Source organism: Elephas maximus, chromosome 4 (assembly GCF_024166365.1).
Source record: "Elephas maximus indicus isolate mEleMax1 chromosome 4, mEleMax1 primary haplotype, whole genome shotgun sequence".
In the NCBI taxonomy this organism is placed as follows: Eukaryota; Metazoa; Chordata; class Mammalia; order Proboscidea; family Elephantidae; genus Elephas; species Elephas maximus.
In genome coordinates, this window is record NC_064822.1 from 45,206,403 (window position 1) to 45,234,390 (window position 27,988).

General features: G+C 36.7%; 1 protein-coding gene across 3 annotated transcripts; it reads right to left on the reverse strand.

The window, feature by feature from the left end:
• Positions 1–176: 176 nt before the first annotated feature.
• Positions 177–27,919, reverse strand: SEC61A2 (SEC61 translocon subunit alpha 2). Of its 3 annotated transcripts, XM_049881982.1 has the most exons (13): positions 27,759–27,918; positions 25,385–25,452; positions 24,219–24,298; positions 23,588–23,653; positions 18,735–18,813; positions 14,633–14,764; positions 14,106–14,215; positions 8,696–8,849; positions 7,551–7,711; positions 7,037–7,234; positions 4,802–4,993; positions 4,216–4,292; positions 177–1,517 (listed from the first exon to the last, which is right to left on the reverse strand). In XM_049881982.1, the coding sequence occupies exons 5-13, from the start codon at positions 18,793–18,795 to the stop codon at positions 1,331–1,333; spliced, it is 1,272 nt and encodes a 423-aa protein (XP_049737939.1). In that variant the 5' UTR covers positions 18,796–18,813; positions 23,588–23,653; positions 24,219–24,298; positions 25,385–25,452; positions 27,759–27,918; the 3' UTR covers positions 177–1,330. The 3 variants fall into 3 exon arrangements, with proteins under 3 accessions (XP_049737939.1, XP_049737937.1, XP_049737938.1); XM_049881980.1 differs by lacking the exon at positions 24,219–24,298 and having other exon boundaries at positions 27,759–27,919; XM_049881981.1 differs by having other exon boundaries at positions 24,219–25,452.
• Between the last annotated feature and the right edge of the window lie 69 nt (positions 27,920–27,988).

The window sequence follows — 27,988 nt, forward strand, 5'->3', positions numbered from 1 at the left end:
CAATATTTGGGTTTGTGACATTAAGCTAAACAAGGTACACTTACAGAGAAGGTAAAAAAAAGATGGAAACTCATACTTCTGAAGAGGATCTTGAAAAAATTAAGTTTGATCTTTTTTGGGGGGAAAATAAAGTATACTTTAAAAAAGGAATTATTTGCAAAGAACTGTGCATTTCAAATGAAGATTAGAATGATATTGTTTTCATGAGACCATGGCTTTCCTGTTTCTTCCCAGATGTTAGTCACATAAATGAGTACTGTTAAATTAGTCACTGTCCCTCAATATTTTAGGAAAATATTAAACTGTAATTACATCTGACCTCTTTAAATAGGCACCTCAGGATGGATTTTGTATAAGTACAATGAACCTATACAAACAATCTTAGAAAACATTTAATATCAGATTTCTTTATTTTTCTAACACAACTGAAACAGTTTTATTAAATAAAAGTTTATTGTCTACTGTTTCCACTCATGTTGCTGCTGTACAACACAACAACATACACAAATCCCTAGCATGAATACTCATTGTTCACCCCCACTGAACTACAGACATTGCTGAAGAATTCAATCTTTTTTTTAGCAGTTTTAAAAACAAAAAAGAATTGGGGCATAGTATCTTGAAAGAGTATTCTCAAGTGACTTGTTGCAATTAGAAGGCATAGCCAATACAGTAAAACAGCACTGTTTATGCTGTCACCGGGAAGAAGGGAGAAATGAAAAACAGGAAGAGTATTTAGAAGCAGTTTTTTCTAGTGACATAGCACTTTGAAGCTTAACTTTACCCATCTGGGCTAAGTGGCTGCTTTGAAAAGGGCCAGATAAAAAGGGGTGGGAAAGGGGGGCACAAGGTGGGGAGGGAATGTGGATACTATGAGTTAAAAAAGTATAAAAAGGAATTATCTAAAATAGATTAGATATAAATGTTTCAGAACTCAAATACGCTCAAAAATACTGGAAAGAAGCAATTCGAACTAATTTATTTTTAAACCAGTGGGGGAATATTAAGTGTTCTGAATGTTGTGCGCAAAACTAATCCATGTCACCATCTCACTGTCGTGATTTAACACAGCAAGGTAGATACACTGGTTTCCGGCATTACAGGCAACACTAGATGTACATTATGAACAAATAATGTAAACTTTAGTTTTAAGGCAGCTGGTACTAATGCTGCACGCAGGCTTAGCTCAGTGCCCATTTCAGAAATGGGGCACAGTTAGCACTTGAAAACAAAAAACTGACAGGGAAGAAAAGGGGAATCAGCATTATTTGACAAAAACAATGTGTCAAAATATTTTCCCTTTCACACACACACAAAAATATTTGAACATTTAGAAAAACAAAGCACCCATCCCGCCAACTTCAGCCTGTTCCTTAACAAATATTTCAAAATACTGATAAATAATGGTGACTGCAAGCAGAATTCCTGTGCCAGATCCAATGGCCCCCAGGAAATCGGCTAACACCGACAGGGCACCAATGCATAAACCGCCAAATGCAGCTGCTGTGGGGATGTACCTAGAAAACAAAAATCCTTAGTCAGTGCTGGAGAATATGAAAAGGGACAACAGAACCAATAATATGTCAAAGCTTTGCCAACAGTGGTTCTCTCCAAAGTACAATTAAACTAATCAAAAAAGGATCAAGTATTGATAGGCTACATAAAAAATTACATGTGAATGAAAACTTTGTGATTATGAAAATGATTCTGACTCTCCAAGAAACCAAAAAATAGCCCAGGAAGACAATATGTGATTTTTAGGGCAAAAGATTAGAACCCTCAAGATTTAGATTTAAGCATGATGATGTTTAATATTTTAAAATAAGTAACCTTCAGCTGTCTCTAGTGGAACAAAGAAGCAAGTTTCAAAATGCGTTCTAAACATAAATTTATGTGGCAAAATTTTTCTGATACTCTTCAGTAATTAACCTTAGATGCATGATAGAATCACCTGAATAACTGTTAAAAACAATAAGGCTTTATTTAAAATACTCCAGCCCCCCACCCAAAAAATTAAAAGGCAAGGCAGGTAGTAGATGAACACAAATGGCAGGATGATGGTAACTAAGCCTGAATGTTGTTGGGTATATGGATTCTATTTCTAAATAAATAAAAACTGATGTCTTTTCAACAAATGGTGCTGACAATTGGGTACCCACATGCAAAAGAATGAATTTGGACCACTACCTCACACTAAACAAAAATTAACTAGAACATTTAGATCATAGACCTAAATGCAAGAACTCAAACTATATAACTCCTAGAATAAAACAGGAATAAATTTTCGTGACTTTGAGCTAGACAATGGCTTCTTAGATACAATACCAAAAGCAGCATAAGTAACCAGAGAGAAAAAAATTGGACTTCCTCAATAGTAAACATTTCTGCATGAAAGGACACCATCAAAATGTAAAGACAACCCAAAGAATGGGAGAAAACATTCGCGCAACTCACATATCTGACCAAGAACTTCCATCCAAAATACATTAAAAAAAAAAAATCTTACAGCTCAATAACAGACAACCAATTAAAAAAAAATGGGCTAAGTATCTGAATAGAGATTTCCCCAAAGAAGATATAAAAATGGCCAATAGGCACATGAAAAGATGCTCTACATCATTAGTCATCAGGAAAAAGCAAATCAAAACCAAAATGAGATACCACTTCACAGCCAGTAGGATGACTAAAATAAAAAGGACAATAACTAGTGCTGGCGAGAATGTGTCGCAATTGGAACCCTCCCTCATTGCTACCGGCAATGTAAACGATAGAGCCACTTTGGAAAGTTTCTCAAAATGTCAAGCGGTTACTACATAACACAATACTTCTGCTCCTAGAGATGAAAATACATCCATACAAAACTTGTACGTATGTATTCATAACAGCATTACTCACAATAGCCAAAAAAATGGAAACAACCCAAATTTTTATTGATGAACAGATATAAAGTGGTATCTATCTAATACAGTGAGATGTTACTCAGCCATAAGAAGGTATGAAGTTTTGATACAAGCTGCAACCATGGATAAACTCAAAACATGCTAAGTAAAAAGTCATTCACAAAAGATAAGTTTTATGATTCTCATTTATATGAAACCTGGAATAGGCAAATCTATAAAGAGAAAGTAGACTACTGGTTACATAGGGCAAGGGGGTAGGAGGGTAGCACAGGAATGGGGAATGACTGCAATGGGTACAAGATTTCTATTATGGATTGAATTGTGCCCCCAAAAATGTGTGTTGACTTGGCTAGCCATGGTTCCCAGTATTGTGTGACTGTCAACCATTTTGTCATCTGATGTGATTTTCCTATGTATTATAAATCCTACCGCTATGATGTTAATGAGGCAGGATTAGAGGCAGTTATGTTAATGAAGCAGGGCTTAATCTACAAAGATTAGATTGTATTTTAAGTCAATCTCTGTTGAGATATAAGAGAGACAAGCAAGCAGAGAATAAGGGGACCTCATACCACCAAGAAAGTAGTGCCAGGAGCAGACTCCATCCTCCTTTGGACCCAGGGTCCCTGCATTCAGAAGCTCCTAGATGAGGGCAAGATTGATGACAAGGACCTTCCCCCAGAACCAACAGAAAGAGAAAGCCTTCTCCTGGAGCTGGCACTCTGAATTTGGACTTCTAGCCTCCTAAACTGTAAGCCATCTACTTGAGGTATTTCTGTTATAGCAGTACTAAATAACTAAGACAGTTTCTTTTGGGGGTGATGAAAATGTTTTAAAATTAGATTGTAATGACTGCAGAGCTCTGAATATGCTGAAAACCACTGAACTGTACACTTCAAATGGGGGAATTACGTGGTATATGAATTAGATCTCAATAAAGCTGTTATTGAAGAACAAAAACTGATGCCTGGGACCCAGGCCAAACCAGCTAAATCCAATTCCTGAAAGTGGGGTATCAGCAGTTCTTAAAAGCTTCATGGTGATTCTATGTGCAGCCAGTCAGCACTGAGAACCACATTTTAGACCTGTGCTGGCCAAGGAAGGGAACATAATTTCAACTAAAATAACAGTTTAGATCTCGATTTTGATGTGAATGACAAGTTCTGTGTTAAATTTTTGCTCTCTCTGTATGAAGTAGAAAAATGCTTTAAATATGAATTTGAACAAATAAAGAGTAACATGGACTGAAAGAGCAAGTACATATGTACACACAAGTTCTCTCTCTCCTAGAAAGGATTAAATCTAAGGACCTTACCTATTAAGCTCATGAACCATAGAGGTATCCCTGTGGCCCCTCATTACCATTTGCTGTTCTTTAAGCTGTTTAGCTACCTGCCAAGAGAAAAACAACTTTTAAAATAAAACTCTAACATTTCTGTTTACTACCTATTAGGTTCTGTGAGAAGTGCTTTCTACACACTACCAAATAAAATACAGGAACACTCAAGTAGGCATTGTCACATCGCTCCCATCTTAAGCCTGAGGAAACAGGATACAATGCTGCAAAACTCCATGTTAACCATATATTACACTGGTGTTTCTTAACCTTGTTTCATTATCATCCCCCTAAGTTGAAATATTCAGTAACTAAGGAACAAGATTTTGTTGCGTAAGGCTGAGCTTTGGAGCGCTACAAACCACTGTAATATCTAAGAATTTTTCACCCTCTAAGAACCAATTTTTGCCCCCATGGGTGGGACACCTCCTCATTAAGAATGTATGAATTAAAGTTTAAATTACAAAATAATATGAGTGCATCAATTACTATTTTGACAGCTAAAAATTATGTTTCTCCCAAGCCTCCCATTTTTTTCTTCTTTCCAAATAAACCAAATACTTACATCTTTGGCTGAGGAACCAGACACCTCTATCCACGTCTTAGAAAAGAATGCACATGAGCCCAACATGAAGATGATATAAACAACTACATGGACAGGATCCTCAAATATGGCACCCATGGACTCAGGAGGAGAAAGATAATAACAAAGGCCTCCAACTGGGTAAGAGCGAGCAGGTCCTCCTCCACTGACATCCTACAGACCAAGAATAAAAAAGACAAATCAACCTAACTAGTCAAGCATACATCTTTATGGCTTCTCAGATTTCTCAAAAACTATGGCCCCGTTTTAAGCTCAAAGCACCTGTAGCCAATGATTCCTTAAGAATTTACTTTTGCCTCTAATATCTTCATTTCTTCAAAATCACAGTGACCATCTATTATGTGTAGGACACTCTGAATATATTATTAACAGAAAAGCTATTTTAAAAAACAAACACCATCGTAATACATCTACAAGATCTTTACTTCACAAAGACAGGAATATGATTACACCTACAATCAAGATTATGTTTAGAATCTGAAATTTTCTGAACTACATATTAAAATTCGTCTGCATGATTCTTCTATTTGAAAATATTTGTTAATAATGTAATCATTATGTTAATGATGGTGAAATAATTTCAAAAAGGATATCGAGAAAGGTGACATAACTTGAAGAATGCAACCAATGTCATTGAATTGTACGTGTAGAAATTGTTGGTGTATGCTGTGTTGTGTGTTTTCACCAAAAATAACAAACAATGCAATCAGGTGAAATACTGACAGAAGATGAACAATTTTGGCCTAACCTTTACATGGTTTGGATATTATTACAAGGCAAAATCTTTTAATGAGTATTTGGCATAACGGGAATTTTATTAATTTTTATAATATAAATGGGAATAGCATGCATTGCTCATATTACGTAAAGTTTTGGGGTCTAGGGGATAGGAAAGCAATGTTTAGTCACAATGATTAAAATATCTGGTTTCTGAATTTACAATTTCCAAATGATTAGTATGCCCTAGAATCATTCATCCCAGATCAAAAGTTCTGTTTATAGACAAATTCAATTTCCCAATAATTATCTCATTAAAAAAAAAATCTTAAGATCACAATACAATCTATGCATTCATTACTATGAAAATCATCTCTTGCTAGACTGTTAGCTCATGAGGGGAGGGACAGAATCCTTACTTCCCTCTGCATCCCTCTCTATTTATAATGACCACAACACAACAACACACAAACATCTGTCAAATAAATGGAAAAGAAATATTCTGGATAAAAGGAATCCTATTTCCTTCAATTAACATTCAAGAGTTCCCTCAATTAATATTCAAGAGTTTCTATCTTATCCTGTTAAACTTAAGCTAAAAAAACAGACCTTCAGTAAAGGGAGAAAGACATGAGTCACTACAATTTACAATGCCAAAGATAACTTATTAATTACCATAAATGAACAGAATAAGCAACATATTTCAAGGATAATGCTTGTTAAAAAAAAACTATTCTTTGATAAAAATGCCAATTCCAGAATTATATACTCTGCTAAAGAATAAGTGACATTATAATTGTACAGCTTTAAGTGTGAAAAATACCCTATGTCAGGTGACAGAATTAAAATCAATTTTACATTAACTCAGACTTCAAGAACAATGTGGCTGGAGTGCTTCAGAAGCAGCTATGATGAAGATGATCTATAAAAGGAAGTAAGAATTTGGTGGATTCTATTTCTAGCAACACTGCTCTCTCTCGTCAGTCTAGTTAATTACATGCCTTTCTCCAGTCCAGTTAATCACAAGTTAGTTTACTGCCGTTCTGGCCATGACAAGGGTGGGACAGGGAAGACAGGGAGAGGAAAGGATAATTCTAGTATCCTCTATATTATCAGAAAATAGCTTTAAAAAAAAATAAATGAATGAAACCTTGTTATTATAAAAAACAGTAAAGTAAGATTACAAAACAGGATCGTTTTTATGAGCGCAACTATGACTTTAGCCTAAAAATGAAATAAAAATGTGATGGCAAAATGCTTCCTACGTAGTAAAATAATAAAAAACACTTAACGGATCTTAGTTTTACAACACTCACTAATTCTTCCAGACATATAGTAAATCCTACTATACGTAAGAGAACCTCAAAATGTTAGAACAACTGCTTCAATTATGCCTCATCTCTTTCAGGTAAAAACGTAACGATGAAATTCAAATTATAATACATTTTAAACACTTAATATAAATAACAAAATACTCACAGCCCACTGTCCTAGTAAATTGACTAAGAAGTTGCCACTGAATCGAACGGACAGCATCTGGGAAATAACGTACAGGTTTGAAACCAAGGCCGACTGCAGGATAATGGGAATGTTGGAGGTGTAGAAGAGCTTGATGGGGTAGCTACTATACTGGCCTCGATACCGGGCTGACTTAATGGGCAAGTCCACTCGAAATCCCTAAAAAACAAAAATTAAGAGTAAGAGAAAATGTATACATCAAGAAAAGAGAGGCAAAACAAATAAATTTAGGGAATATGAAAGGACAATGCCACCAAAAAAATTTCCCCTTGCAAACAGACTTTAAAATCTTTTTCTATTTCATAACTACTAATATTTTTGCACCTTAAAATTAGAGACTAAAGAATGAGATTATTTGTGTGACTAGATTTTGAAACACTCATTTGTTAGACACTAACAACATTTCATGACATTGTCCTTAAGAGCAAAACAAAAACCCACAACCCCCTTAGTTCAGTGAAGAGATTAAGCTTACCTGAAAATATATAACAACGGCAAACACAAAAACTGTAGCAATGAGGTTCATGAGATTGGGTAAATTCTGACGGTAGAAAGCCTCTCTTAAAGCTCGAACTTTGTCTGTTCTGGTGGCCAACAAATGAAACAGAGCTATGACTGCACCCTCAAACTCGGTACCTGATAAATCAAGACAGAAATTAACTACAGATTCATTATCCAAAGTCGTTCCAACGGTCAAAACAAATAACGTTGAGACTCCAGCGTACAGTAGAAAATATGAGTCAAAATAACTTGTCAATGTTTGTTTCATGAAACAGCCATGTGTGGAGGTGCTAAAAATAAGTAATCGTTGAGGCAAATGTAGCTTTCTTTCACATAAAAACCTGAAGTTTTCTCAAGGGACTACTCTTGATGAAAATAGCCAAAATAGAATAAACCAAAGCAAATATTTAGTTCATAAAGATTTGCCTCTCTTTTACTTTAGGGAAAGAAAAAGGAGTATTTGTAGGGGGGAAAAGGCAGCAGCAGCAGCAGCAAAGCAAATAAAGCTGTCAGAATCAAAAGATACATGTTGCCCTACCAAGCTTGCCTTTAAATTTATTTTACCAAGAACATTAATAAGCCATCATTGCTATTTTCTTAAGGCTGGAATCAGAGTTTACATGTTAACCAAAAAGAATGTACGATGGCATTTGAGAGAAGTGGAGATGGCTAAGGGGAGAGACAGAATAAAATATTTCAAAATTCTGGTGCTATTACAAAGCCAAGTAGAACAGCAGCAAAGTATTAGTCCTCCCTGATGATATACTAAGTTTTTTTCATTAAAAAAAAATCTAAACCAATAGTTTATCCTAGGAATGTTGAAACTGGTCAAATAAATAACTTATGCAGCAATGGCTTAAGCAAGGTTAACAAACAAAATTTTAAAAATCTGTTTGCAACCACAAGTTTTAAATGAGCAAAGGCTAAACTGTACTTTTTTTTTTTTTTAATTGTTTCATACTCCACAAATCTCTGCTTATTAACTTTTGAGCAGTTAGCATTAGTTGTTCCCTGGGATAGCAAGTCAGCATATCTAGAGGCATGTACGGCTATATTATGTATTAGTTTTCAGCACACATCCAGCAAAACTCATGCAGTTGCAGTCACTGTGCAATGTACCTCTGCCAGTGTTAATGGTAGTGGGACTAAAGGCCTTCCAGACAATGGTTTCACAGATGTTGGTGGCAATAAAGAGGGAAATACCAGACCCCAAGCCGTAACCCTTCTGTAGCAGCTCATCTAACAGCAGCACAATCAAACCAGCAACAAACAACTGTGGGGAAAGAAAGGCAAGTAAGCAGAAGCAAGAATAAACTCAAGAAAGGGGGAAGGTGAACACCATTGACTATTTTCAAAGTATGGGCATTTGTAACATTAAAACCTAATTCTTACAATATCACTATTATGACTATCTGTATTTTTTAACCTGCTTTAGTTTAGACAGAAGCCAATTCTGAAAATTACGGGACTGAAAATAGTGTTATATTGTAAAGTAGACTCTTCAACTTTTAAAATACATTTGTACACCGTCTGAATAGTTTCCCTTAAAATGCTTAAATAAGGACTATTTAACACCCTAAAACAAAAAATGTTTGCAACTATAAAATTTATGATAGCAAGAGCGTGAAATCATTCCAAATACCTCCAAGTAAGTCAAAGGCCAAATGAATTATGGTATAATAACAAGATGGAATTGTGTACTGCCATTAAAGAACAAATAAGTGAACTAGATATATCTTTTAAAATATAACATATACAGGTCAAAAAGGAGAACATAAATTAATATGTACAAAGATTATAACAATGTAAAAATGTATTCTATACATACAGTGACAAGGACTAAACGTAAACTTGAAGACAGAGTTAAGAGTTCACCAGGTTCTTAAACTCATAATTTAAAAAAAAAAAAAGCATACTAACTTTAATTTATGTGATACTGAAAATTCTTAATTTTCTTCTTGGAGAAGATATTTCTGTAAAAGCATGCATCAATTAAAAACAATCCATAGCCTTGCAAGTGACACCTCCTCAGTCATATGACTCCTTCCCCGCACTTCAGTAACCTAATCAAAAGGGGAAGAAAATATGCTTCTATGCCCCCAATCTCCCACATGTCCCCACTTTAAAGACACCCTCCTACCAAAGCTGGAAAACACCACTTCCACTCCTCCCAGCTCTCAAGTCTCCCACCCTCATTATTTACTCACTTTACCCAATATCACCTGTTAGAAGAGAGATCAAACTAACTACATTATACCATTCTAAGCATGCTTACATTACATAGTGTTTTGTTTTGGTTTTTTTTTCCTTCCTTCTCTGTCATTTCAACGGTTGTACAGAGCCTAACTTGCCTACTTAAGTCTTTTTTGTTTGACTCTCAATGGACTGGAAAAGGGTACAATTCTCAATGAAGAGAGCTCATGCCCATCCCTTACTGCTTGAAAACCAAGTCTGACATTTTACAAAATAACAGAGAAGGTAAGATCTGCTGACTTTATTTTGACCACAATTATGTAATGAGTGTATCCAACTCTAAATACAGAAAGCCGTCCCAGTGCAGGGAGTAACAGCTGTCCATGAACGATCCCAACCAAAAAGTGTTATCATGGGCTTCTGACTGAATGACTCGTCCAAAGTCACATGGGCAGGTCTGAAACTACCAGGATTCTCAGACCCCCTGTTCAGATAAGATTACTGAGTGATTCATATATATCCTGTAAAAATCAAAGTCTTCTGCTCTCCTGATGGAAGAAGGGAATTAGAGAAACCTAAAAGAGAAATGGTCTCAATAACTAAGGGAATAAAGTAAAGGATGATAAAAAAAGATGCATGCCTATGAAAAGGATGAGAAATGGGTAGTTACAGCATCTCACTGACTAGAGCACTGGTAAGAACAGAACACTAACTGCATGTTCATGTAGAATATACAACATATACAAATCTCTAAAGTGGGAATAAAAACAACACTTTACATTTCAACCTTGCACTTGCATGTAGGTGCGTGCACAACGCACACACACATAAACGACTTAGTTTCACAAAATACTTACTTTTACTACGTGCCATGCATTCTGATATTTTCTATTCTTTTTTTTTTAATGTTACACAAGACCCACTATTTAGATTCCAAAACTCACTAGTTGAAAAACATGAAACACTGACCATGTAAATGAAGCAACAATTACGATACTATATATAATAGCAAGGAAACAGTTTTGAAAACCTATCTATGTGAAAATACACTAATCCAATCGTATCTATTCAGTGTATCCACACATTTTCAACATTAGCAATGCTACAAAAAAACACATGGGGTCACTGCCAACCTACAATCAAATACAACATGTTTCTTTATTCATTAACACTAGAACAGCCATAATTCAAGTATCTGTATACCAGAACTTATGTAAACAAATTAGCACATATCCACTTTACGCTATAGGTATTCTTCATACTGGGAAAATAAAACTAAAATGGCTTAACTCTTTTATAGCCATTTAAATCTCTATAAGAATACATTAACCCAGAACTCAGTTGAGGTTCTGTAAAAAAGTATAAATTTATCCTTAGTAAAATACCAGAAAATTTTTACTGATCCATGATGTTTTTTAGAGCTAGATGCCAATTTCGAGTGTCTTAAAAATCAGGGATATTCTAAAATACATGTTACAAAAGTAAATGCTATAAAGAAACAAAACATGAAGCAACAACTGGTCTATTAGTAACCTCAAAAATAAATGAAAAAGGGAATGTAAAATGGTACAACCACTTTGGAAATCTATCTGGCATTATCTTAAACAGTTAGAACTACCATACAACCCAGAAATCCCACTCCTTGGAATATACCCTAGAGATACAAGAGCCTTCACTCAAACAGATATATGCACACCCATGTTTATTGCAGCTCTGTTTACAATAGCAAAAAGCTGGAAGCAGCCAAGGTGTCCATCAACGGATGAATGGGTAAATAAATTGTGGTATATTCACACAATGGAATACTACGCATCGATAAGGAACAGTGACGAATCTGTGAAACATTTCATAACATGGAGGAACCTGGAAGGCTTTATGCTGAGCGAAATTAGTCAGAGGCAAAAGGACAAATATTGTGTAAGACCACTATTATAAGATCTTGAGAAATAGTAAAAACTGAGAAGAACACATACGTCTGTGGTTATGAGGGGGGGAGGGAGGGAGGGAGTGAGAGGGTTTTTTATTGATTAATTAGTAGATAAGAACTGCTTTAGGTGAAGGGAAGGACAACACTCAATACATGGAAGGTCAGCTCAATTGGACTGGACCAAAAGCAAAGAAGTTTCCGGGATAAAATGAATGCTTCAAAGGTCAGCGGAGCAAGGGCGGGGGTTTGGGAACCATGGTTTAAGGGGACTTCTAAGTCAATGGGCAAAATAATTCTATTATGAAAACATTCTGCATCCCACTTTGAAATGTGGCGTCTGGGGTCTTAAATGCTAACGAGCAACCATCTAAGATGCATCAAGTGGTCTCAACCCACCTGGAGCAAAGAAGAATGAAGAACACCAAGGTCACACGATAACTAAAAGCCCAAGAGACAGAAAGGGCCACATGAACCAGAGACCTGCATCATCCTGAGACCAGGAGAACTAGTTGGTGCCCGGCCACAATCGACGACTGCCCTGACAGGGAGCACAACAGAGAACCCCTGAGGGAGCAGGAGATCAGTGGGATGCAGACCCCAAATTCTCATAAAAAGACCATACTTAATGGTCTGACTGAGACTAGAGGAATCCCGGCGGCCATGGTCCCCAGACCTTCTGTTGGCACAGGACAGGAACCATCCCCGAAGACAACTCATCAGACATGAAAGGGACTGGTCAGTGGGTGGGAGAGAGATGCTGATGAAGAGTGAGCTAATTACTTCAGGTGGACACTTGAGATTGTGTTGGCATCTCCTGTCTGGAAGGGGGATGGGAGGATAGAGAGAGTGGGAAGCTGGCAAAATTGTCACGAAAGGAGAGACTGGAAGGGCTGACTCATTAGGGGGAGAGCAAGTGGGAGTACGGAGTAAGATGTATGTAAACTTATATGTGACAGACTGACTTGATTTGTAAACGTTCACTTGAAGCTCAATAAAAGTTAATAATTAATTAATTAATTAATAAACGAAAAAGTCCTAAGCACTGAAAGATATTAAAATCAGAGTATCATCTATACCAATCCATTGCCCTCTTTGTCCTCTAATTTCCAAGGGCTAAATAAATTGGCCAATCAAGTGTTTTGTTAAATAGGGAAACAGGACAATGTCATTCTTTAAGGAAATGGAAACCTGTTGCAGTCGAGTCCGACTCATAGTGAAGTTTCTAAGGCTGTAATCTTTAAAGTAGCAGACTGCCACATCTTTCTCCCACAGAGACCCTGATGGGTTCAAACTACCAACCCTTCAGTTAGCAGCCAAGTGCTTAACCACTGCGCCACCAGGACTCCTTAAAGAAATGCACCTTATACCAAATGGGAACACATCAGGATTCAGAAAACTACCAAAAACCCTGACAATCCATTAAAAATTCCTGCCCTGGTAAAAAGACAAACTATTCTCAACTCATTACAAAAGCCACTTCTACTGTTTGAGATATCAATTAATATTTGAACTATCTAACGTTCCTTGTTCTGAATCATGCTTACTAAACATCCTCCCTATTGTGATCTGCTCCCTATGGTTTCCTATAAAGAATGGCCAATCATGCCAGTCCGAAAGTCATACTTCTCAATAACTCTACTAATAAACTGGTATTTTAGTTTTATTTAAAAATATTCTTCTGACCTCAGTTCTTTCAACTGTTCCAAAAAAAAAAAAAAAAAACCCTAAATTAATCCTAATTTCATACAATGAACAAGAAAACTTCCAAGATAACCAGGACTCTACACCCCCCAGTTTAATTCTCTTCAAAAGCCAATAAGTAACTACACATGGCTTAAGTACAATCTGTTCTTGTCTAACTTCTCTAAGAAATACCTTCCAGATTTTACCTATTTTAAGACATTTAACACTGTGATAATTATGTTTGCCTTGAAAAATTCCATTACAAAGCATTCCTTTAAAAAATCCACAGAATACATGTACGTATGTATATTTGGTATTGTTTGACAATAGGAACAACTATGACCAACCTGACACACATGTGCAGGCAATGACGATGCTGCCCTAAGTGCATCTGACTGACAGTGATAGTAAAACAGTATCGACAGCAAGAAAACATCTTGATTTCAGAGACATCAAAATGTGAAAAATGTGCACCCTGGAATTAATGGAATTAATAAAACACCCATGATTCTTTATATTACCCAGCCACAAGGCTATTCAAATAAATTCTTATTTTTTCACATCGACACAATTTATGTCACTTTAATAATCAAAATGTTATAATTAAGTAAAATAATTCAAAAATAGGAAAATAAATACATCAATTACCTAAAAAGTTGTTAGAAAGGGAAAAAAAAAAGGATCAAACTGTTTCGTTACCTGATATGATAAAGTATAATTTCTTACCTGAATAATGATAAGAAGACAGATTCCAGCACCCATTTCAGCAGGATCCCCGTACATGCCCGTCATGACATACACAATGGCTTGCCCAATGGTTATAATCATACCAAATACTGACAAAAATTAGGGGGGAAAAGGAGTACATGCTTACAACCAAAGACAAAAAAGACTATAGAAAAACATCTTTACCCTTGAGTTTTATGCTCTTTTAAGCACTATCTACATGGGATCAAACTGACAACAGCAACTAGAAAGACTAGATGGGAACCTCAGGGGGCAGTGAGTTTACGTTAATGGGGGAGAAAAACTCCGAAAAGGAAGGTGAGGATGGCTGCACAACTCGAAGAAAGTAATCAATGTCAGTGACTTGTACATGTGGAAACTATTAACTGGTATGTGTTCTGCTGTGTATATTCTTAACAACAACAACAAAAATAAATAATTAAAAAAAGAAAGGGAAAAAAAGTCTTTATCATAAACATTCTCAAATTTGGAAAGGCCTCTTTAATTATACACAATTTAATGCTCACGTTTCTGGGCTCCATTGAATAGAGCTCTGTCTTTGGGTGTATCTCCAACTTCAATGATTTTGGCTCCGGCTAACAACTGCATAATCAAACCAGATGTTACAATTGGGGAGATACCCAATTCCATTAAAGTTCCTATAAAGGAAGGAGAAAGATGTAAAGAATAAAGAATAAATCTTTACTGTACACAATAATCTTTACCATACAAAATTACTATATGCAGAATAATTTTAGAAACATTTCCCACCCCTAACTACTTCTATTGTAACACACCCCTAAATTTTAACAAATTTTCATTCCTTGAACATTAATTTCTAAAAGGTTATCATTTATTAACACTACCCGGCAACAATGCACTGAATAAAAATGACAATACTATAAAAATGTAAATTTTTATAAATCCTAAACTTAAAATGTTAAAGAAAACCTTTGAAAGAAATCACCCACAACTTCTGCCCAAATGATTATTCCTAGCAAGTACACTAAACATTTTTGTTTTAACACACAATAAAAAATTACAAACCAACCCCCAAATTAATATACCAAGTCAATTAAAAAAAATTGAAGAATATTCTGTAACTTTTAATGCAAAATTTAAAAACAACATAGAAAGTCACCTAAAACAATACAGAATATTTAATGACATGAAAAATGTTCATGACCTAGTGGATGACAAAGAAAAAAAAAAAGACTAGAAAATAGCATGTACAGTATGATTTCATTTTATATCTAGGTGGAAAAATAGTTTTCTCTTATTTAGTCTGGTTGACAAGATGTTTACTGTTATTTTTACCCATCTAGATTGTGAATGATTTCCGTTGTCTTCTTTTTGCTTCTGATTTCCAAGTTCTTTTCTTTATAGAAAATAAGTATTGCATTTATAGAGAAAAACAAGAAGACCAAATATGCCAAGTGTGTAAGGTAAAATGTAGAACTGAATAATGCTACATGGTCAAGACTATGTTTTCACTGTACATTCTGTATTCTGTCACAGTATACCCTTAAAATCTTGGCTTTTATTAATACTGAAGAGGTGCCCTCAATAAGAGAAAATACTCCATTAAGTGGATTCTTGACATTGTCTAAGATAGGCAAAATTACCACTTTATTCAACAGTAAAAGATGAAAACATTTCTTATTGTTAAGGCCACTGGAATCTAAAGAAGAGGTAAACAATCGATAGATCTTTTTAAAGTCAAGTCACCAAAATGTATAACTGTCAACAGATCCACTCTAGAAATAGATCTAACTGAGCTTTAATGAAAATTTTATATATGGAATATAGTACTTCAAATCAGTAGACAAAAAAAAAAAAAAGGATAAATGGACTTTGGCAGATGACTGGCCATTTACAGCAATATAAACTTAGATTCCTTACCTCATACCCTACATCTAAAAAAATGCTAGATGTATAGAAAATTTAAACATAGAGGCTAAACCACAAAAGTTACTAGAAACAAACTTGGGTGAGTATGCTTATAATCTTGGGGAGAGAGGAGCCTTTCTAAACATTACAAAAACTTAGAAGCCACAAAGAAAAAGAGGGAAGATATAATTAGATGCAACTATGAAACTTCCATATGGCAAAGGACAGCATGAACAGGCAAAAGAAAAATACTCAAACACCAATGACAAAGAGCTCATGTCTCTGATATACAAAGAGCACTTATAAATCAATTAAAAAATAAACAAGCAATAGAAAAAAAAAGGAAATAACAGATTTATGGTGTGGGTGTTTCCAATGTTTCTTCCCAATGATCTTTCTCAGGAAAATGCCCACAATATGGGAGTGGACCCCTAGTACCAAAATTTGTACTATGTAACCCTGAAACTCTAACATAAGCTGATTGAACCTGGTAATTTGGAATTTTGAACTAAGAAAGAAGAAATGTGGGAGTTCACAAGTCCCTGCTGCTGAAATCTAAGGGCTCCCCCTCTTCCCAAGGCTTAATGGTTACCTCATCTTTAGATTCCAAAAATTAACCAGTATGCTTACAATAAATTCCATTTTTATGTTTAAACTAGTCAGTTATAACAAAAAGTAATTTAACAGACTAATAGAATTCATAGATACAAATATATAATACAAATACATACTTAGAAGATATACAAATATTCAGTAAGAATATAAAATGATGTTCAAGCTCATCAATATTTAAAGAAATACAATTAATGATATATACAAATTTTCACCTGTCTGACGATTAAAAAACTAATAATATCCACGTAGGAAGAGAAATTTCATTCTCATATACTGTTACTCAGGGTAAAAAATAATACAACCCTTTTGGAAGATAATTTAGCATATCCCTCAAAATTTTAAGTGTACATGCCTTGTAACCAAACAGTTAAACTTCTAGAAATTCATTGTACTAAAAAATTACAGAAGTGTGCAATAACATTCACTACAGCAGTATTTTTTATAATATAAAATTAGAAAAAATCTAAACGCATGGCAGGAGAGGACCCCAATGGCCTGCAACAGTCTCCTTTCATACTTAAAATATAACTTCCTTACTATGGTCTACAAGCCCTTCATTATCTGGCTCTTGGCCACATCTGCAACATCAAGTCCCACTCTTCCCTTTTTCCTTATTCTCTTCTAGCCATTTTGACCTCCTTATTGTTCTTCGAACATAGTAAGCACACTTCCACCTCAGGGCCTTTGCACTTGCTATTCTCTAGGATGTTTTCCCCCAAGATCTTCACATGGCCTTCTCTCGCACTTCCTCAGTTCTTTGCTCAAATGTCACCTCCTTAGAGGGTTCTTCCCCACCCAACATGCTTCATGTAGATCCCAAATAGAATATAAATGCCCCGACAATAGAAATGTTGTCTTGTTTCATGCTCTAATTCCAGAGTCTGGCACAAAGCCCATTATACAGTAAGAACCAATATTTGCTGAATGATTAAATAAATCATGGCATATCCATACAATAGAATAGTATATAGCCACTAAATGAAATAGATCATCCAAGATGTTAAGTAAACTAGTAACAGAACGGCATATATATCTTTTTTAGTTTAAAAAAAAAAAAAGGTATGTAAACGTATACATGTGAATGTATATACAGAGAAGAAATCTGGATGAACATTCACCAACCTGTTAACTTCCCAGGAGTTACCCTGAGAGCTGAAACTTCTCATTTTCAGGTTCATCTAAATCTTATATGAATGTGATGCATTTTTAAAATAATAAACAAATAATACTTTCATAACCTAAAAAATTACTAAAAAGTACCTGCCAACTAATTATAGTGTTTAAAAAAAAACAAACAAGCATCGCTCTGGTGGCACAGTGGTTAAGAGCTCGGCTGCTGACCAAAAGGTCAGCAGTTCAAATCAACCTTGGAAATTCTATGGGGCAGTTCTACTCTGTCCTATAGGATCACTATGACTCGGAATTGACTCAATGACAAAGGGTTTGGTTTTCTGGCTTTCCCCCTTCCTTACAGCAGAAAACCTCATGATCCAGCCCCTCCCTTCCTCTTTAGCCTCATTTATCAGCACTCCCCGCCCAAAATTTACCAGACTACATCATGCTATTATTATGCATTTCTGCTTTAGCTCATGCTTTCCTCTGAATGGAATGCCCTTTCTCCTACCATTCCATATACTGAATTTCAGTTCAAAGTGCTGTTTAGGCACCAGCTCCTCTCGACACAGCAGACCAGGGTTTCTTGGTCTCACGGAAAAAAAAGAAAAAAAGACAGACCTCAGAGGGTCCATGAATCTCCTGAAATTTTATGCAAAATTTGCATTGTGCGTGGGTACCTGCATTTTTTCTGGGGAGAATACACAAATTTAATTAGATTCTCAAAGGAAACATGATCCATAAAAGGGCTGAGAACCAAAGCTCTAGGCAGTGCTAATTGCTCCATTCTCTGGAGTACCTCTATACACTGCACATACTTCTAGTCTTACAATAAATACACTGCTTTGTAAAATTAATGACATGTTGGCCTCTCTTCCTAGGCAATGCGTTTCCTTTCTCATATCCTCCCCCTCCCTGCAGACACTGAAAAATAGATGTTAATACACATTGTTAGATCTATTTGATGACAGAAGTAGCGTGGACGGCAAAAACCAACAAGAGAATACCCACCTCTGTTGGACGCAAGAATAACTCTCATCCAGTAGAAAGGATCTGCGGAATCTGATGACATGATTCCAAAGAGTGGTATCTATAATGTTAAATAAAATCCTTTATAAAAATACACATGAAGTTCACAGTTAATTTATAATGCATTCACTTAATGTTTGGAACAGTTAGGGGGAAAAAACATGTTCTACAACAAAAACAAGCAAATATTTAAATGTAAGTTCTTTAATGAAAATAAAAACAACAGAAATTATTACTTAGTGCATTTCACTAGTAAATACTCCTATCAACAGATTATAAGATAGGATATCAATATGATAGCATGTGATATCTTTCTAATCACAGAATAATTTTGCAAAGGTATGGGTACCAAAGACAGTAAAGGTCACACTCCTAGGTGTACAACTAAAGATGGTATATAAAATGGAAAATCACACAGTCAGTAAAAATTATGCTTATGAAGCTTATGATACAATAAGAAAGTGCTCATAATATTAAATATAAAATAGCTGTTCTCAACCAAGGTAGACTTTGCCCTAAGGGACATCTGGCAATGTCTGGAGACATGTTGGGTTGTCACTACTTGGAAGGAGGTTGCTACTGGCATCTAGCAGGTAGAGGCCAAGGGTGCTGCTATAAATCCTACAAGACATGGGACAGTCCCCAACAATAAAGAGCTGTCTGGCCCAAAATGTCCATAGTGCCACTATTAAGAAACTCTGGTATAAAAAGAAAGGTACAAAATTGTATAAACAAAGCAAAATATAAATACTGTGCAACTACACATAGAAAATAAAACTAAGAGTAAGTATCTTTTTTAATCTTGAAAAGAGTGATGGTGGGATTACGGCTGACTTTTTCTTTTTTATTCTATTCAGTATTTATCAAATTTTTAATAAGGGGCACATATTACCTTTTAATGAGGAAAAAAAAAAACTTTAACTTCAGATTACTTCCTATTACGTGACCCATGTTTAAGATACAGAACTTGGTCATACTTCTTCCCTATTATGCGGGGACCAGACACATACACAAAAAACATATTTCCAATTTCAAAAACTATCTCTAAGATGCTGCCAGAAATTTTAAACCGTTTGGTCAACTTAAACCTCTCTGGATACCTAAATTTATTAGCTGAGTTACAAAACTGGTTTAGCAAGACTTGTGGATATTGTACGTGCACCCTGTAGCTGTAGATACTCTTCAGCTAACGTGAGGGATAGGGAGTAAGGAAATCATTGTTTAAAAACCTAGGAGCACTACAGGACAGCTCTTATCAAAATATTCTCTCTTAAGTGGGAAAGATGTTACTCACTCAAATTACTTTCCATAATTATGTCTAACAGAGACACCACTGCCTCCATGGTTAAACGCTTTGTGGGACTTTGAACAAAGTCAGCCTACCTCCCCTAAATAACGATATGCCCTCCTTTCCTGCAGTCAGTAGGATTATGAAAATCAGTTTCTAATTTTATTTCTCTTAATAAATTCCCCAACTACAGGACGATACCCAACAACAGTTAACAGTTAAGAGTCCAAAGTTTATATTGTAATACATATAATAATGGGCTTCGGCTTGACAAAATACAGTACAGCGCTTTGGAGAAACAAAGAATTCTGTACTTTAATGGAAATAGTGAATTAATCAGACAGACAAATAGAAAGTTATCACTAGGGGTTTCCAAAAGCAGTGGGATCTGAGAACCAAACAAGGTATTTCCAGATTAACATGGCAAGTTGAGATTACATTACATTTCCTTCCCCTGCTACGTAATGAGAACATGTAAAATAGCTAACAAAATGAAAAGGGGGGAGACAGGGGTCATAAAGTAGCCAAACAGAACTTCAAACACTGGTCGCTATGGGAGGCAAAAACACAACTAAGGGGTAAAGAGACTCATCACACAGCTACTCCTCACCAGCACACAGGAAGTCAGCAGGATCCCCAATAACAATCCAAATCTGAAGAAACAGTACACTGCATAGATGCCCTTATCTTTTCCGTCTTTTGGCTATGAGGGAGCAGAAACAGCAGCTGGGCTGACTTTCTCTGATGCAACTGAAAATTACACAGCTGCACTGAACTGGGACTGGGGAAGGATCTGAAGTCTGGAATGGAATACAGCCCGCCCCAATCAGGTGGTGAGAACTCTCACATTCACACCTAACAAAAATCTAAGAAGAGCAGAGACCAGGTTTTATCATTTACTACGTTTGTCTCAGAAAAGTTTTCCTTCCCTCCTCCCCAAAGAAAACTGGATAGAACAGGAATCACTAAACTCTTAATCTGGCTGGGAGGGGGAATAAACCTGTTTGAGTAGAAGAAAAGTCAAGAAATCACCCACACTGGGCAGAGCTACCTAAGCATGAAAAAGACAAAAATATGCAGTTCAACAACTATGTAAACATATTGGGGGTGGGGAGGGAGATAAAGTAACATAAAATGCATAAATTGTTCTGTCATTCTTTTCCTTGTTTATATTTTGTTCTTCTTGGATTATGGCTACAAAGGTTAAAATATTTACTGTTGTCCCTTTGCAGAAAAATGTCTGCAGACACCTGGATCAGAAGATTCAATACTGTCAAGAACGTAATTTTCTCTAAAGTGATCTACAGATTTAAAGCAATCCAAATCATAATGGCGGCAGGCTTTCCTGAGGAAACTGACAAGCTGATTCAAAAATATATATGGAAATATGAAGAAGTTAGAATGGCCAAAATACTTTGAAAAAGAACAAAGCTGAAAGACTTTAATGACCCAATTGCAGGACTTACTATAAAGCTACAGTAATGAAAAACAGTGTGGTTTAAAAAAAGCATAGACAAATAGGTCAATGGAACGGAACAGAAAGCACAGAACTGATTTTGAACAAAGATGCCAAGGTAATTCAATGGGAAAAGGACAGCCTTCTCAACAGCTGGTGCTGGAACAACCGTGTACCCACACAGAAAAGGTGAATCTCAACACTTACCTCATGGCAAACACGAAAACTAACCTGGAATAGATCATACGTCAAAACATACAAGGTAAAACTACAAAATGTTTAGAAGGAAACGAGAGAAAATCTTCACAATGTTAGGAGGGGCAAACATTTCTTAGATAGGACACAAAAACCGTGAACCATCAGAGGAAAAAATCCTAAACTGAAGATCAAAACTGAAAACTTCTACTCCTCAAAAACACTGCTAAGAAAATGAAAAGACGAGTCACAGACTAGGAGAACATATTCATGATATATCTGACAGAGGACTTATATCTAGAAAATACTAAAAAAAAAAAAAAAACTTATAATTCAATAATAAGATAATCCAATTCTTTCAAATGGTCAAAAGATACGAAAAGACACTTTACCAATAAACAAATACCCAATAATTTCAAGAAACGATGCTCAGTATCATTATTCAGGGAAACGTAAGTTAAAATCACGCTCCTTGGAATGGTTAATACTGAAACAAGCAACAATACCAAGTGTTGCCAAGGATACAGAGCAACTAGAATTCCCGTACACTACTGATAAAAAAAAGGAACAAAAAATGAGGCAAACTCTCAGAAAACATTTTGACAGTTTCTAATAAAGTTAAACGTACATTTACCACACAACCCAGAAATTACACACGTAGGTACTTGCCAAAGAGAAATGAAAATAAATGTCCACACAAAGACCTGTAAAGAAATGTTCATAGTAGCTTTACTATTTACTACCAAAATGTGAGAACAACTCAAATGCCTGACAACAGGTGAATGGATGAACAAACTACTCAGAAATAAGGAAGAAGTTACTGATATATCAACAACATGGATGAATTAAAAAAAAAAAATGGTAGAGAAAGGAGGGTAGGCTATCTGATTCTATTTAATGAAACACTGGAAAAGACTAACCAAATTTTAGTGAAAGAAGATCATCTGTGGTTGCTTGGGGCTGGGGAGGTGAGGTGAAGACTGATTGAGAAAGGCCACAGAGAACTTTCTAGAGTGATGGAAATGTCCTATAGCCACTGAGGTAGTGACTACCTGGATGCATACATTTGCCAAAACTCTCAAAACAAGCATTTTTAAAATGGGTGCACTTTATTGTTTATAAATTATAACTTAATAAAGTTGTTTTTGATGGAAAAGAGGGAAATTTCCAAGATGTTAAAATAAGATAGTAAAAATAAGGATGATTGTTCTTTTTTATTTTCTATTTTTCTGTATTTCTCACTCCCTGACTACCCAAAAGGGGGGAAGGAATGGAACTGAACTAAGCACAATTAAATGATCTAATCATTTCATCCAGCAAAAAATATATTTGGCGATCCTCCACATTAAGTACCTAATCTGTTTTACTGTTTCCCAGCATAAAATACATGTTAAAAAGCCCCCTATATGTATTTTGGCACCCTATGACACAGCCAGGTCACATCTTATCTTCATTTTATGAATTTAATCTCTTGGCAAAATCTTATTAAGCTATAAACGCTATATATCAGAGGCTCTAAATACTGGCTTCTCGGGATTCTTATACTAACATATGCTATTTGCAACATGATAGAAGGCAAAAAAAACTGGATAAAATTTGTAATATATGGCAAAGGTTTTGGCACCTTTATACACAAGAAACTGTTCTAAATCAAGAGAAAAATGGGAAAGACCATTAGCTGAAAACTAAAAATGAAAAAATGTTCAGCCCCACTAGTAAACCAATGCATAGTGGAACAAGATAACCATTTTCACTATTAAAATAGCTCAGATTAAAAATGATAATTATGCTGAATATATTTCCATATATTTATCATATGAAAATTAATTTTTCAAATTCTAACCAACCAAAACCTCAGAACAAATGTACTGCTGTTTGGATATTATGGTTACATACCTGACAACATACTAAGAAAATGAAGAGAGTTATAGCAGTCCATAGTACCTTCTCTCTAAACTGAATCTGTATAAAGAACCAATTGAAATCAATCAAAACCAAGAAATGGCAAATATAAAGCAAAAGACATTAAATCATAACCAAAATTCTCCCATTACCATATGTACCTATTTTTTATTCTTAACCTGTTCCTTTCACCCTAGTTAGCAGCAGCTAAAACAAACAGCAGACCTTCTCCAAAATAACCTCCTTAATTTTTCTAACAACAAAGTTAATTTAAATACAGGCAGTCCTTACTCACTACAGTACAATATTAACTGAAACTGAAATGGATGTTCAAATATGTACTGTGCAGCTAGGACTGCCTGTAACACTATTCTGCAGATATTTCACAGAACATGAAAAGCTCCAGTTTCTTAGGACACCTTAAACTTAACTGGAGGTACTATTTTTATTATCGCAAAGCAATAAAGGAGAAATACACTTCTAAATAAAACAGTAAGTTGAACGAAAGCTTTACCTATCTATGTCTCTATTCCTGCTAGTTTCTGAGAAATCAAAAGCCCTAGAGAAAAGGAATGTCTGGGAACTGACCAGTTTGGTATTAATAATGTATCTGTAATTTAAATACCTTAGCTCCAAAAGTGCACAATGACAGAAGAATTATTTGATCCAGCCAGAGTATCTTCTGAATGCATTCCCGTGATTTTTCTTTCCATTATGTGGATCAAAAAATGAGAGGTACATACGTGCACAATTGCAATTCATTTATTTAAAACAGCTTTACTCATCAAAATTTATCCAACAGACTGGATTGTTTATAGGCCAGCGGATCACATCATTAGCAAGTACGATGGACCGTACACTACAGGAATCATAAAGGATCACTATAGACAATATCAGGAGCCCTAGTGGCACAATGGTTAAAGCGCTGGGCTGCGAACCAAAAGGTCAGAGGTTCAAACCTACCAGCCACTCTGCATGAGAAAGATGTGGCAGACTGCTTCAGTAAGGATTTACAGCCTTGGAAACCTTTTAGGGCAGCTCTACCCTGTCCTATCGGGTACTCTGAGTCAAAACGGACTCAACAGCAGTAGGTTTGATGTGGTTATAGACCATCTGAAGAAGCCCTGGTAACACAGTGGTTAAGTGCTCAGCTGCTAACCAAAAGGTCAGCAGTTGAAACCCACCAGGTGCTCCACGGGAGAAAGGTGTGACAGTCTGCTTCCATAAGATTACAGCCTTAAAAGCCCTTTGGGGGCAGTTCTATTCTGCCCTACAGGGTCACTATGAGTCACATTCGACTCAACAGCAATGGGTTATAAACTTTATCTTACCTAACACATAGGCCAAAGACATACTTGGTTTGGACATGTTACAATTTAAAGAACAGTCATTTTTGAAACCATGAGATAACCTATCTAGACTGAGGTCTTTACGACCTTTATTTATTTTGTGCCTCATGCAAGAAGGATGAGCAGGTAATATTTTTCCAATTATAACCAAAAAAGGGTTCAAACCAAAAAACCAAACCGGCTGCCATCGAGTCAATTCTGACTCATAGCAACCCTATAAGACAGAGTAAAACTGCCCCATAGGGTTTCCAAGGAGCAGCTGGTATATTCAAACTGCTGACCTTTTGGTTAGCAGCCACAGCTCACCGCAGCCGTTAACTACTATGTCGCCAGGATCCAAAAAAAAATGGGGGGGAGGGGCTAAGGAGAATAAATAAATCTTGTTTTTTTAGCACGATGCGTCATTTAACCACCTTCTATAGTATTAAACTATCATACTTACTTTCCTTTCAGGTTTCTGAATTTCTGGTAGAACTGCACAGAAAGGCTTGATAACTTCTAAAAATTTGACTGTTAAAAAGAAAAAGAATAAATGACCCTATTACAAGTTTAAAAGAAAAAAGACATATCTTTTTATAGAATCAAATATAAATGCTCTCTAACTTTTAATAGCCATCAACCTTATCTTCATCCCACCCTACCCCACCTCTCAAACTAGTTAATTACAAGACTCTGTACTTCGAATGAATACATAAGGGAAGAGAAATAATTCAAGTGAAAAAAGAATCCAAAAGGACTGAGGGCTAGTTAAGTACAAGCAAAATAATAAATGAGTATCCATTTACCATGACTTTGCTTCCCCATGCTTGTATCCAGTGAGTGAGAGTGAGTGAGTGTGTGTGTGTGTGTGTGTAAAGGAATTATTCAAAGAGCATCACCACTAAGTCAAAAAAAAAAAAAAAAGCAAATGTAGTCTACTGTGGCATCTGCATTGGTGGAATAGACTGGATGGCGTTTGGACTGGACTGTACCCACAAAACACTGCATTATAAAAGAAAATAAGAAATCTCAGAGTAGGAGAATGCCATTCTCCACTGAGAATACAGATAACCTTTTAAAGTATACAATCGCTACTTCATTTCATTCAGCCACATTTTAATATTGCTTGATCATCCTCCCACAAGTAATGGCAAAGTACTTGTTTATGTACCACAATCAACCCAGGGAACAATTACATTTCATTAGAAGTACTGCTTTCCCAGACAACTCTTACAGTATATAAAAGATAAACTAAGGATCTTTAAGAACAGGTTAGAAACTGTCTTCTGTTATGGTTTAAGTCAACACCTGCCAGACAACTGGAGGATGAAGATGATAATCTCTCAAGTGTCAGTCCTTTGCCAGGAGTCTATAACACACAGAACACAAGAAGCCACAGCTAGCTATTAGATACGATCATCTTCCCCTATAAGCACTGGATTCTGTTTACTAACATCTTGACGTTGTTTTAAAACTGGTATGATTAATTACACTCCCACGGTTAGCTGAAAGTTGATTATACTATTTTTTTATAAAACCAAACTCCTTGCTGTCTCCAACTCATAGCGACCCTACAGGCAAGAGTGGAACTGCCCCGTAGGGTTTCCAAGGCTGTCATCTTTACATAAAGCAGGCTCCCACGTCTTTCTCCCATGGAGCAGCAGGTGGGTTCGAACCACCAACCTTCTGGTTGCCAGCCCAGTGCTTAGCCACTGCAGCACCAAGGCTTCTTATCTTTTTATAAAAACCTCTCAAAATGATGACAATCACTAACGTTTAACAGAAAAATTCAGCAATTCTCATGGGCTATTTGGAAAGTAAACCTGTACCTCTGAATTACAAAAGCACTGTATCTCTAGGGCAAAATAAATATCATTCACATCGGGAAACTTCCCAGAATCTTTTCCCTTTCCACCTCAATCCAAGCCACTCTCCCAGATTTCTTGGTACTTATGATCATCTGTACTGGGGTACTCATGTTCAAGCAATGCTTCTGGCTGCCACTTGTCTATTCTTGTGTTGTAGAATTTTACCCATTATACTGTAAATTCAAGGCCAAGAGTCTCCTCTACTTCCTTTTTAACTTCTTCCAAACGTCCAATAAATTGGCCAATAGTGCACTGCTAAGTATGTAGTTACCCATTATCCAGCAAACATCTGAACAGCTATGTTAAATGCTGTATACATGCGGTGGTGTTTGGGGAAGGGCCTCAAAAGATCCCCATAATACAAGGTCCTAGTTCTAGAACTTATACAACCCTACACACAGGAACATTCCAGTGAATGCTAAAGAATAATTAAAATGAAAATTTTAAGAAAAACTCCATGTTACTAATCACACCCCCTTCCGCCCCTAACATACATTTCATGCATCACTTTTTTTTTTTAATTAGTCGAGTCAGAGAGCTTTATTCATCACAACTAGCATAGCGAGAAAAGGTGGTTAAAAGAAATACAAGCTTCCAAAAAAGCTCCTAAAAAATTAAAAGTGGTACAGGTTTAGCCCGGTTTCCTAACTCCCCGCCCCCCAAACCAACAGCCTCCCCGCGCCATCCTCCGCTCCTCGCCCCCTATCGCGCACAACCCCGGGCCGCCGGGTCACGGTCCCCGAAGTCGGCCCGGCCAAGGCCTCGCACCGCTGGAGGAGCCTCGCTGGAGGCCCCCGCCCCGGCCCCTCCGCAGCGCTCCGGTCGGCCTGCGCATCCCCGGCCGCGGGCTGGCCAGCACTGGGCAAGCGCCGCACCCGCCCTCAGCGCTGTCGGGACCCGTGCCCCGGGCGAGAGCCCCGCTTCCCCACGCACACACCCGCCGGATCCGGCTCCGCCCGGGATACCTACTCCCCATGGCGGCGGCTGGGGAGGGCCGGCGGGAACAGCAGCCTCCGCGTCCCCTTCTTTCGGGTCCTGTCGCTCGGGCCCCGGCACCGGCTCCCGACGAACTCCGGCCGGCCCCACGCAGGCTCCGCCCCGCGTCACGTGCCCCGCGCGGCTGCCCAGGCAGGCCCGCCCCCAACCCGGGCTCAGCCGTTGGCCGCCGGCGCTTGGACTGACGTGCTCTCCATTGCCAT

Coding starts and splice junctions, on each gene's coding strand:
- SEC61A2 (XM_049881980.1), bottom strand. Junction 23,654..25,384: donor TTCAGAAACCTGAAAGGAAA/GTAAGTATGATA, acceptor TTCTTTATACAG/ATTCAGTTTAGAGAGAAGGT. Junction 4,994..7,036: donor ATTTACTAGGACAGTGGGCT/GTGAGTATTTTG, acceptor CTTGGTCTGTAG/GATGTCAGTGGAGGAGGACC.